The 12,858-nt window shown below is 45.3% G+C and overlaps 1 protein-coding gene across 2 annotated transcripts in view; it reads right to left on the reverse strand.

Moving 5' to 3' along the window:
- Positions 1 to 12,858, reverse strand: part of DOCK2 (dedicator of cytokinesis 2) — a 407,498-nt gene that overhangs the window by 79,283 nt on the left and 315,357 nt on the right. For both annotated transcript variants that reach the window (XM_027084336.1, XM_027084335.1), the window contains exon 30: positions 2,557 to 2,635. In XM_027084336.1, coding sequence (XP_026940137.1) covers positions 2,557 to 2,635 — 79 coding nt within the window. The remainder of the gene's footprint in view (positions 1 to 2,556; positions 2,636 to 12,858) is intronic.

Raw genomic sequence — 12,858 nt, forward strand, 5'->3', positions numbered from 1 at the left:
TGAAGAATGATCCTGTTCTTGAGTGCTTCCCACTAAATATCTGTGGAAGTCTCATTCGAAAAGGAGACTTATTTCATTTTGTAATGTTGGCCGCTTTCCCGTTTTACAAATCTTGTGGGTGTGACAGCCCTAGGCAGTTGTTGTGGTGACCAGAAAGATGCCTCCCTACTGTTCTGTTGGCTGAGGACTGACATGTGGGTTCCCAGACCTGACACACTTAGGACCACCACCACCGTCATCATCATCACATCAAAATGATAATTAGTGTAATTATAATGAGCTAACATTTATTAACCATTTATTAACTACCATGTTCCCGGCATTCTAGGTATTTTACACGAATTAATTCACTGAATCCTCTCAACAATCCAGAGAAGTAGCTACTATTAGTGTCATAATTTGATGTTGAGGACACCGAGGCACAGAGAGGTGAAGTAATTTGCCTAAAGCCACACAGCTCATAAGCTCAAACCTTCCATGTATGAAACCTCCACTTCTCTGGGGCACTCTCAGATGCAGATTTTCTTTCAGGAAAACTGGATAAAACCTAAAAGAATGGCATGAAGGACTAAAGCTGAGCTTCTCTTGGAAAGTACCGCTCTAAGACCACGGAGGAGAGCCAGAGTCAGGAAATCAGGTCCGAGGCTACAATTACCAAAGCCCACGGAAAGAGATGAACAAACCAGCCAACGGTTTTATGGCCCAAACACTGCCTTGCCACTGGCCCCTAGGTGTGTTCTTCCGAGCTGCCCCTCCAAAAAAGCAATGGCCTTATTAACTTCCCTGATCGTACTCGTAACCAGAGCCTGCAGGCACCTGGGCCACATTTGGAAGGGGATCAAACACTTGTCCTGATTCGAACAGCCAAGGTGACATGTTTTGTTTCCATGTCAAAGATTTATAACTCTCACCCAGACCCTGCCAAGCAGTCAACCCAACGTGGTGGTGAAACTCTATCTCTAGCATGTGGCTGCAGTGATCTGCAGGCTCTGGGGCCAGCCACTGCTGTGCTTTCGTCCCACCTCTGCACTGACACGCTGCGTGACTTCAGGCTATCTGCTTGTCGCCTGGGAGTCTTAGTGTCCACATCCCTCCAGTAGAGAAAGTAAGAGTCATAGTAACTGCCTTGTAGGGTAGTTGTAAGGACTGAGAAAGATAACGCATAAAGCGCTTCTTGTGAGATCTGCACGTACACTGCTGTCAGAGAATGGGAGCTGTTCTCTTCATCATCATTATCATTACAGTTCAGTTGCCTGATTTAAATGCAAGGTAGTGGGAGAGAATCTCATTCAAAGCTAACATTTATTAAGTATTTATAGGCCGGTGCTGTCTAGCAGAGCGGATCTCACAGACCTCAGCCCAGGCATCACCTCCCCAAGGAGACCTACTATGTGCCAGGAACACAGCATAGATTCCCTGTGAGTACAGGTCTTCACACTCCCGACTCCCGAAGCTTACCTTCTACCAGAGGAAAGAAAGAGAACGGGCATGTAGGCAAATAAGAAAGATAGCACGGAGTGCTATGAAGAGACTACAGCGGGCTAAGTGGTGATACACGGTGGCCATGGGGTTGTTAGGGGACCTTCAGAGAGGAATCAGGCAGGGGAGGCCTCTTGGAGGAGGAAGTGTTTGATCGGAAACTGTTGGGACCCTCCTTACAAGTGAGTTCCCCTAGCAAGTGCCTTGGCACGTTCCCGTTCTGGAAAAACCCTACGAAGTAGCGAGGGGAGGTGTTGTTGAGCATCTTACAGATGAGTCAGCTGAGGCACGGATGCAGTCCAGGCCTTGCCTGAGGCTCCTCGGCTGGCCAGAGGCCAGAGCCCAGACAGGAACTGAAACCCCAGACGAGCAGGCAGAAAAAGCCATCGCCCCAGTTTGCTGGCCACTCCCTAAGCTTGTGCTGTGAGAGATCCTGGGGGTCAGAGGCTTCCCTGGAGGGGGGATCCCCTTTTAAGGGTCTCCTCTCTCACACCTCCAGCCAGAGGTAGCAACCTGAACTTGTCCACAAGGCTTTGAAGAGCTGGTTCTTCTTGCCTGGGCCCTGAGCAGATGTGTCGCCCTGTCTGCCCCAGGGGCATGCTTTGAAGCCCCTGAACCTCACAGAGTCCCCAGGTCTTGTCTGAGCACTAAAAGTGGTTTCTGGAGGAATCAGAAAGTCACAGAAATGTACTAGTGAGCTTTATCTTTCAGTATCTGAGAATGGCTGCTTTTCTAGGCTCCAGTGAATAAAAAAGTAAGAAAAAAATTAATACATATTTAAAAGGTGGCACCCACTTTGACAATGAATGACTGCAAGTCTCCTCTTCAACACAAGATACATCATACGGTCACATTTGCATATGCTGCTCAGTTGATGACTATTTAATCAAGGGCCTGGTTCCAAACGCTGAGTACTTCCCTCCCTCCCCTCTGCCCGCCACGGCTCTGTGGAAACACCCAGAGACACAGACATAGCTTCCGAGTGTTTTGGGATGTGTCTGATGGAGCAGTTAGCCCAGATTGCTGGAGCAGCCCAGCCAGGGCACTCCAAGGGCAAGTCTGGCGCCTCACACTCACCTGAAACTCAAAGTTCGTGTTTTCCAGGAACTTCTGGTTCATGGTTTCTGCAAACTTGTTGATAGCTCTCAGGAAGACCCTGGAAGAAGGCAGAAGGTCACCAGGCCATCTGAGCACGCTACCCCAAACATTCCTCCCCCATGCTTCAGACTGAAGTTCCTTTAGTTCCAAAGACCCAAGGAAGAGGTTCGTTGACCCACATTAACACCTGCTCTCACTGTAGACCTGAGGCCATGTTTGCCCTGCCCTGCCTGTCTGTTTGATTTCCTTTAGAAAATCTGTATTGTCTCTTGTTTAAACTGTTACAAGCCTGTGTCAGAAAATTCATGCCATGCAGGAAGACAGAAAAATTGCCTCCTCCCAAATCAAATAAATAAACGAACAAACGCCACACCAGCAATCCTATCATCTGGGGAAAACCATCACTGACATTTTGACGAACATAATTTCAAAGGTCTCCCTAGACATATATACACAAACGATATTATAAAGATAGCATTTTGATAAATGGGGTTAAACGATAAATTCTGTTTCACAGCCTCTTTTACTCAACAATAAATTGTGTGTTCCTTTCATGCCAGTGAATTCAGATATATATCATCCCTTTTAATCACTGAAGAGCATTCTATTGTATAGATGTATCACAGCGTATAGCATCAGTCTTTTATTGATGGACCTTTACGTTGCTTCTCAGCATTTTCTGTTATAAACAGTGTTTCAATGATCACTCTTCTATGTATGCCTTGCACCTCCCATACATACCTCTTCTCCACTCTTCTTCTCGAGATGGTAATGCTGATCAAATCTTACACGTATTGAACATTTTGTTACCTCTTGTCAAATTGTGTTTCTTCTTGAATGTCTTCCCATCCATCCCTTCCTCTCCTTCCTCCCTACTCTCTGGTCTTACAGCCTCTTCTTATCTCTCTCCCTTTCAGCCTCCAGAGTGAGTTGCCCTATGGAACAGTTCCAATCGTGTCGTTCACCCACCTCAGTGGCTCCCCACTGCCCACAGGAGAAATCTAAACTCTTTCTCTTGACCGTCAATGCTCTCCATGATTGGACCCCACCTTCTTTGCTAGGATCATTTCTCACTATTAACTTTGTGCTTCTGGTTGTTTTCTGAGTTCATAGCTGTATTCTTCCTTTGTATAGAATGCCCCCTCCTTCTGATTGTTTCAGGGCAGGGTCTGCTGCATCTTTCAGGCCCCCGGAGGACAGTCAGTACAACTGCCTTTCCAGACTTCATCATGGTCTGCGAATGAGCTATTTGTGTGACTCAGTAATGACTGTCTCCTCCAACTAGACTGTGCTTTCCTTGAAATGAGAGACTCCCTCCATGATCTCATCTACTCTCCAATCTACATGCCTTTGAGTCCCAAATTTTATATCTTCATCCCTGGCCTTTCCCCTGAGCTCCAGTTTGCATTCCAGCTCTCTGCTCTATACCTTCACTTGGACGACTAATAGGCATTGCAAGCATACATGTCAAAAGCTTGACTCCTATTACCTGCCCTCTTTCTGTCGTCCTCCCATCTAAGCTGAAAACAACTCCATTCTTCCAGTTGCTCAAGGGGTAGGGGGACTTAGCATCCTTGACTTTCCTCTTTCTCTCACATCCTACACCTGACCTGTCAGCAAAACCTCTTAGCATTACTTTCAAAATATATCCAAATGCAACTACTTCTCGTCACTCACTGCCACTGACCTGAACCAAGTCACCATCATTTCTGTCCTGGATTTTTGCAGTCACCTCCCAAGCTGCTACATGCCCAACTGTGGCCAAGTCGCCACTGTGTGTGTGTGTGTGTTTGTAAAATCTAAAAGGGCAGGGGCCAGATCTTCCCTGTACTACTGTCTATAATCTTTGATTAACAGAGGACAATCAATAATTTCTCTACTGAGTGGCTGGTCCAGGGAAAATGTCTATTTGGCTACCCGTGGGAAGCCAGTAAAAGGAAGTGTTTATCAGCAGGTTATTGCTTTGGGTAATAACTGGGACTCAATTCTACATGGGAACTTCTGAGTTTAGACTGTAGCGAACATACTTGAGCATCAGAAGTGTCCTGGGCTATTTACCCATTAATACCAGCCCCCCCATGGTTGAAAGTTGCTCTTACGGACATTAAGTCCCTAGCACTTCTGGCCTGCCCTGCAGGTGGGCTGAGAACTCTCCTGTAGCCAGAGAAAGCCCAGAGAATGAAAGAAGTAGGAAGCTCTCAGGATGCATGGGAAATGTCCACCGAAGCTGCAGGTATATTTTGGGTGGGCCACGAGTGTGGGAAGGGCAACTATAGCATGTGCTACACCAGGCATTGCTTGTTGGGAAGCTGGGCTAGGTGTTCGTTAAACACTAAATATCTGTTTTCTTTTGTTTTGTTTTTAAGATCAGCACTTCATTATTCGACTTTGTATAACATCCATCTGTTAGAAGCCAGAAAGAGAAAATGTACATAAAAAAGCTTTGAAAGTTACAAAACCTTGTTTAAATGTAAAGTAGCAAACAGACATATAGATAAAGGTGGCCCAAGGACTAATTTTCAGTAGCACTGGGCTCTCTTCTTCATCACCTCTGAAAACCTCACCTATAAATATTTGTTGAACAAAGAAGGCAGTGTATCCTATTATCAGGATCACGAGATTTGTACACACACACACACATACACACACACACACACACAACACACACAACTGGCTGTGATTTCTCGCTTTGCCAATTCCCAGCTGTGTGGATTTGGGACATGTTAATATCGTGTTTGACACCTAAGTTTCCTTTTCTGTGAAACAGCAGCGATGTAACCCCTTTCGCAGGGTCCCTGCAGGGTGTAATGGCAAATGTATGGTAAGTGCTGAGCACAGTGCCTGCCACATGGTGACAACGGTAACATGGTCGCTGTGGCCGCCCAGACCCCTTTGGGTTGCTTAATCCTTCTTCCAAAGGCAGGTACCGACAGCAAAATGGACAGTCAGAGGACAAGCTGCAGCCATCAGGACCACGTAAAGACAGGAAATACAAATCCCACAAAACCCTCCACCCCATCAGGCTGCCACAAGGTGAGACTTCTTTGGTTTTGTTATTCTGTCATTTGCTAATATGTCTTTGAAAAAACATCTATATTTTCTTCTTAAAGATTAGTATCTGATTCTCCAGATGGAAATGCATTGAGTGGCTGTCATATTATGTATAAACATCTCAGACAGTCTAATATGATACCAAAATGAGGGGTTTTACACATTCTCAGTAGTTTCCATAACAGTTATTATTTTGACTGTCAACCTAAACCTCCTCTGGCTCACAAAGGCCAGCCCAATAACCAGGAATGATTAGCTCCCTGTGCTGATGGGGGGACTGGTGGCAGAGAGGGGCTGAAGTAAATCAAGGCTCCTCCCTCTCTCTGGATTCCTCTGCAGCCACCCTCTGGGAATCAGAATATCACTTAACTTTGGTTTCCCACCTATGGGCTTGGAAAAGTATGTCTTCTGTATTCGTTAAAAAAAATAATTGTACTTAAAGCCTAAGCATTAATATGTTGAAGTGGGTTAGAATGAAAACACACTCAACTTTTTCTGTTACTTTCAAAAATGATCTTGAAGTGTTGAAAACAAAGTTCACGATCAAATAACAACCTAACATTTCCTGCATTTCATCCGTGATGCTTAGCAGCCTCTAAAAAAATTAATAATAATCACAGTCATGGTTACCAACGATGTGCCAGGCTCTGCGCTAAGTACTCTGCATGGATTTCTTCCGTGTTTTTTCCCCACCTTTTTAAATTCTCACATGAACTCTCCGAGTTAGATATTGTTTGCCTTTTAGAGATGTGAGTTCAGGTAACTTTCCCAAGAACCCAGCCAATACATGTGGAACCAGTATTTAAACAAAGTTATGCTGCCTTCAGAACCTTGGTATTTAACCACCATGCTATTCTGTTCACAAAGAAATCTGTGTAATTCTGTTCAACCCAAGCTGTGAGCTCACCTTGTTAATAATGACAATGATGGGAGTCTCATGCATATATCCTGTGCCAAGTGCTCTATAGACTTTGTTTCATTTAATCCTACAAACTGAAGGAGGTGTTACTGTCGCACCCATTTAACAGAAGAGGAAACTGAGCCCTGGAACGATCAAAATATTTCCCCACATTCCCACAGCTAATAAGCAGCAGAGTCCACCCAACCTCAGGTCTGTCTTTCTTTAAAGCCCTTGCAATTAACCAGAAAGATATACTGGCTCCCCTGAAGGCCAGCCTGCATGGTGTTTTGGCACTGGGCATGCTCCTACTCATGCCCACAAGGCACAGAGCCCCTTCCCACTTAGTCCCCATTATCCTGCTGCCCTGCCCACAGCTGAGAGGGCCCAGAACCGACACTCGACTCAGGCAGTCTTCCATGGGCTGACTAGAAGCCCATGGGTAATCATATGGGTACCGGTGGGGGCACCCAAGCCTGGATAGTAGTAACTCAAGCCCTTTTAGACAGTTCAAAAGCAGGGCAACCAGGGAGAATGCAACGAACCCTGCCCTGAGCAGAAGCCATGAGCAGATAATTCTGTGAGGAAGCAAAGGCCATACGGCAAGAGACGTCAGCTGCTGTGAGTAGGAAGAAGCTGGCAGAAAGGGAGCTTGGTACCCGAGGATACCCGAGGTTGCTACCCTGAGAACTGCTCCACGGGAAGCTCACTGCAGCCACTGGACCAGGTTCCCAGTTTCCTACGTCCCTTCATGTAACAGAACAAATCCTCATTACTGGAGGCAACTGAGAGTTCCTATGTTTCGTGTCCTGAATAAACCTATGCACCATATGCACCAGTCCTTGGACTGGATGCGGTAATGCAAGGTGCACACAGACTCCTGCAGCAGCTAGAGCAAGCCTGCCTGGGGGCATGTTCCCGCTCTGCTACTCTCCCTTGCTGTGGTCTTGAGCGTGTTGCTTTGCCTCTGGTACGCTCAGCTGCCCCATCGGTATGATGAGCCGTGTGTGAAGATGAAATGGGATGCAGTGCGTGAAGCCGGTGGCCCAGGGCCTCAGTCCATAGGAGTCCTTAATAAATGTCAGTTGTGTGGCTATCATTATCCTTAACTGCCCAGCTACCTTGTAGCTCTGAGGCAGGAGGATCCGAAGCTGAGAACACTCCAGTGTGACAACCAACCCATGCCCACAGGTTGTATGATGTGAATGAAAGAGGGAACTGGAGGTGGACACGCCTTATCCAGTGAGAATGTCGAAGGTAGAGAGAGGGCCTCCCTGAATCCCATTCCCCTTTGGGCTGTGATTCATGGGATGTAGTTGATTCTACTGGTCAATACTTGAAGATGGAGATAAAAGAGGTGGCCAGAAGAAGGGAGTCCTTATTCCTCCCCTAGAAGCAGTGAAAAAGCCATTCTCCCAGAGCCTTTAAGCTGCTTCCCTCACAACACACAAGGGCTCCATGCACCAAGAGGCTAGAGTGTATCAGAGGATTCCAGCTCAGGGTCAGGGCACTGCCCACCCCAAGTACCCCTGACCCTTCTCGAGTGGTTCTGGATTCTAGTTAGGGGTGCAGCAGACTACTGGGACTGGAATTCCATGGCCAGCTGGACATCAGGATTAGATGTGCCCTGCTGGCTATAAAACCCATGGAGAGGCCTTCTTCCGGACGATACGGTTTGGAGGAGATGAGGTCTACAAAAAGGGAGTAGGCAGTACAAATTAATGTAGGTAGGAGAAAGGGGAAGCGGGCGACAACGATTGTCAGCACACTGATGGAGCCGCCAGCAGATTGCTGAGCACTGCCCTGCTCAGCTTCCTAGGGTCAACTATTGTGACCCTACTATGTGCCTAGTGTGTGCTGGAGACAATATTAGACCTTGAAATACGTCACCAGTAAGGTAGACAAGATCCAGCCCGATGTGCCTCTTCTGTGAAATATTCTGGATGTTCCCAGATCATAGGAATGTGAGAACAAAAATAATAGCTCACATTTACGAAATGCTTGCTAAACACTGTTCTAACTACTTTATGCGTATTATTTCATTTTGATCCTCACAAAAATCCTTTGTGGTAGGTCTTATTAGTACCCCATTTTACAGTGAGAAAAACAGAGTCCAGAGTGGTTAAGTAACTTTACCAGAGGTAACGTAACTATAAGATGGTTCGAACCTAGGCAGTCATAAATCCTAACTTCTCTGTGCTCTGGACTCTGTGCTCTGAACTCACTACAGCGGCTGCAGCGCTTGGTCATATTTCCATGGGCATACTTACTGTCTCACCAACAAGACTGTAAGCACCCTGCCTTCTGGGGCCATGGCGTAGATGGGCTCCGGATGCCCGGGACACTCAATATGTATGTGTTGATTGATTCCATTTAGAGAAGCTTTAGGGATCCGTATAAATCCCCAACGGCCACCGCTTGCCCCCTGCCCAAAACGTTGAATTTCCAGATTGAGGTGCAGATGGAGGAGAGGAAAAGGGGTTCCTAGGCATATTTTGTTCATTTACAATATTACAAAGAACTTGATCATTTAAAAATTAACCATGTCACGTACATCAGATCTTACTGAATGTTGCATCTTACCAATAAGAAGAATGCTCTAACAGGAGGTATTTCTTGCAGTAGACGTGTCACCACGTTTGCATACACAAACAGTACACAGCTGAGGAGACATTCAAATCTGCAAAACTCCATTCCCTCCTCCAACAAGCAGATAGATAAATTATATATGACTAATACATACATACATACATACATACACAAATAACAAGCGATAATTGGGAAATTATGAAAACAGAAAATCCTAAAAATGTAAGTAATAGGGAGGGAAGGAAGGAAGGAAGGAAAGAAGGAAGGAAGAAAAGGAGGAAAGAAAAGAAAGGAAGAAAGATGTTGTAACATACAGACTAACCAACATACAGAGTTCACCTTGTCCACGTGAATGAATGGAGCTTAGGATGCATATTTTTAGAGGAGAGAAAATGACATCCTGGGGAACAGTGATCTGGGCTCAACCATGGTGTATGTTCCGTTTTTCCAATTTATGTTGAAATCTTTTATTAACTAGCTGCATGACCTTGTGCAGGTTACCTCTTTGGGCCTCTTTAAGGTATCTGAGCCAATAAATATGCAGTTTGCACATCCTTACAATGCACTTAATAAGACAAGCCTCACTATTTTACAGGATGAAGCAGTAGAGATGAAGAACATGGGCTCTGATTGCCTGACTTCTCTGTTCTTTCGCTAGTAATACAACACTGAGTAAGTTATTCATCTATTCTGTGCTTCAGTTTCCTCAGGTATCAAATGTGGATTATAACAGTTCCACATCATAAAGTTGTTGCAAAGATTAAATGAGTGAATACATGTAAAGTATTTACAATGGGGGTGGATCTAGGTGCATAATACATGTTAGCTATCGTAACACCACACAAGATGCAACAATCGTGAAAAAAATTTCAGGTGCTCTGTAAATGGAAGGGATCACTGTGGCCAGAAGATGAAGGAAGTCTACAACCTAAGCTATATGCCAGCAAGGAGAAAAACAGTCATCTTTTCTGGTCGACACTAGGCACATGCTTCTCTACTCCAAGGCTACATTTGTTGTCTGCAATGCTCCCATTCACTGAGTTCTTCCCAGGTACCAGCACTGTGCTAAGGAGTAACTCATTCTACCCTCACAAAAACGTACCATGAAATGGATATAATCATCCCCATTTTGCAGATCAGAAAACCGAGGTTCCAAGAAGTTGAATGACTTCCCAAGAAAGAGAAGGTGGCAGAACTAAGAAGTCTGAAACCCAGGCTGTGTTTCTGACTCTAACTTATCTTAAATGTAAAGACTTAAGTACTCAGCAGATCCTTTAGAGATACAAATGTTTCTATTTAGGAGACAATTCCATTTTCTTAGGTCCCTTAGAAAATTATATTCTGATTTTGTAGGTATACAGAAACAAGGATTATTGCATCATCTCTGGGGGCCAGTCTCCCACAAAAAGACTAAAGTCTGTGGGATTTCGGGTAAGGACAGTCCTTCAAAGCACTTCTACGTATTTCCTCCAGGATGACTGTCGGCAGCTCAGAAGGGGAGTTTGCCCTGGTCAGGGCTCCAGCCTCTCTGGGCTTCCAGCCTCCTGACCCTGTATCAGTAGTAGATGTCTGTGCATTTATTTGCTTGCCCATCGTCCATTTCTCCTTCTGGTAATAACTCTCAGATTTTCCTATGAAGAATTACTCCCCCAGCCTCCCCCTTTGCTCCCAGACTTTGTTTGGGTAGAACTAACCACAGCCTCCCCGGTTCCAAAGGTGGGTCATATGACCCAAGCCTGATGAAATAGCGTATTTCATTCTCCTGGCCACAGAGGTTATGGATGGGCATGTAGCTCAAGATTAGTCTGGGAAATTTTGCTGTACCTATTGAAGAAGAGGCTTTTTCTTTCTACTGGGGCTGCTAATCCAACAAGACATATTTCTGGAACTTCTATAGCCAGGTTTCCACTGCAAAGAGAGCATCTGTCTAAGAATGAAGCCAACAGAGGAAAGAGCAGAGGTAGATACAGATTCCCTACAACACTGTCTGAGCACCTAGATACATCCATGCCTGCACCCATAACTCTGGGCTCTTTCAGTTGTCTGAGCCAATACTTTCTCTTTCTATTTAGGCAAATTTGAATTGAATTTCTTAAAAAAAAAACCCTAATCAGTAAGTACCCATTGTTACCACAGGGGAAGTGTAGTGGGGAGGGCTAAATCAGGAGCTTGGGATGAACAAACACACACTCTACAATATATAAGATAGATAACCAACGAAGACCTACTGTATAGCTCATGGAACTCTATTCAATATTCTGTGATAACCTATATGAGAAAAGAATCTAAAAAAGAATGAATATATGTATATGTATAACTGAATCACTTTGCTGTACACTTGGAACTAACACAACATTGTAAATCAACTGTACTCCAATAAAATTAATTTTTTTTTTTTTTTTTTTTTTTTTTTTTTCCCTTTGCGGGGGAGGCCACAACTGTGGCCTCTCCCGTTGCAGAGCACAGGCTCCGGACGCGCAGGCCCAGTGGCCGTGGCTCACGGGCCCAGCCGCTCCGCAGCATGTGGGATCCTCCCAGACCGGGGCACGAACTCGTGTCCCCTGCATCGGCAGGCGGACTCTCAACCACTGCACCACCAGGGAGCCCAAATTAAAATATTTTTTAAAACTTTAAAAAATAAGTACCCATTGGATACACAGAGTTCATTACACATGTTTATGAATGTCAGGTTCTGTGCCAGGAGTTAGAAACACAGAGATAAATTGGAGATAGTGCCTGCCTTCAGGAAGCCCATTCTCTAGTGGCAGAAATAGTCATATGAAGAGATAATTACAGTACAGTGGGTAAGTGTTATAATATGGGTGTGTATGTAAACGAAGAGGAGGGGACATATTCTCCTACCATAAAGGAGTCCTAGAAGGATCCACTAAGAAGAAATTACATGGACAAGGATTTGAAGGATGCTTTCATGTTGAGTTTGGTCTAGAAAGGAGGAGAGTCATAGTTTATGCGAAGTCACAAGAAGTATGAAACAGTAGGCAACAGTGAATAGTTGAGTGTACCTGAAATGTAGGGTGAGTCGAAGGTGACTCACCTGGGTGCTTCATGTAATTTGGCAAAACCCCAAGACATTATTGACCAGCTGGCAAACAGTGAAGGGATTCGCACGCAGTTTGGGAGCTGGCTTCTTCCAAACACAGGTGACTGGACATTGCTGTGAGGTACAACCAACTACATAATTTGTTGAGCTCAGTGCACGGTGAAAATGCAAGTCTCCTAGTCCAAAAATTATTAAGAATTCAAGATGGTGACATCAGGACCCTTCAGAGTGCAAGGTCCTATACACCTACACAGGTTGCATACTCAGGAAGCTGGTCCTGACAGAAGGGCTAGGGAGATACCCACCTCTCATCTGTAACGTGGCCTGGCCTAATTCCCACCAATGCTTTAAGCACTGTAAAAGCCAGCCTCCCAGCTGAGTGATGTGAACAGGGAGAATCAGGGCAGTGTAAGCCCAAGCTAAGAATTCTTACATCTTTGTTGCTGTGCTGATTTATCCACCTCCCACCATCAGCAACAATGTACATACAGATAGCTATCTCCTTCTGCCTTGACAAACCGCTCCTCCCCTTCACCAGCCCCTAAAGCTGGCCCCAAGAGCAAGTGTGTCTGTAAAGTCACTTGGCTAGGCACTTAGGCATCCAAGTAGTGGAAGAGCAGCTTTTCAGAGGACGGAAGAGTAAGGGATGGAGGCCATCTGGGACGGGAGTAAGATCCTAGGC

The sequence above is a fragment of the Aethalodelphis obliquidens genome, unplaced genomic scaffold (genome assembly GCF_003676395.1).
Source record: "Aethalodelphis obliquidens isolate GAN/ISIS:26980383/991018 unplaced genomic scaffold, ASM367639v1 scaffold52, whole genome shotgun sequence".
Classification (NCBI taxonomy): Eukaryota; Metazoa; Chordata; class Mammalia; order Artiodactyla; family Delphinidae; genus Aethalodelphis; species Aethalodelphis obliquidens.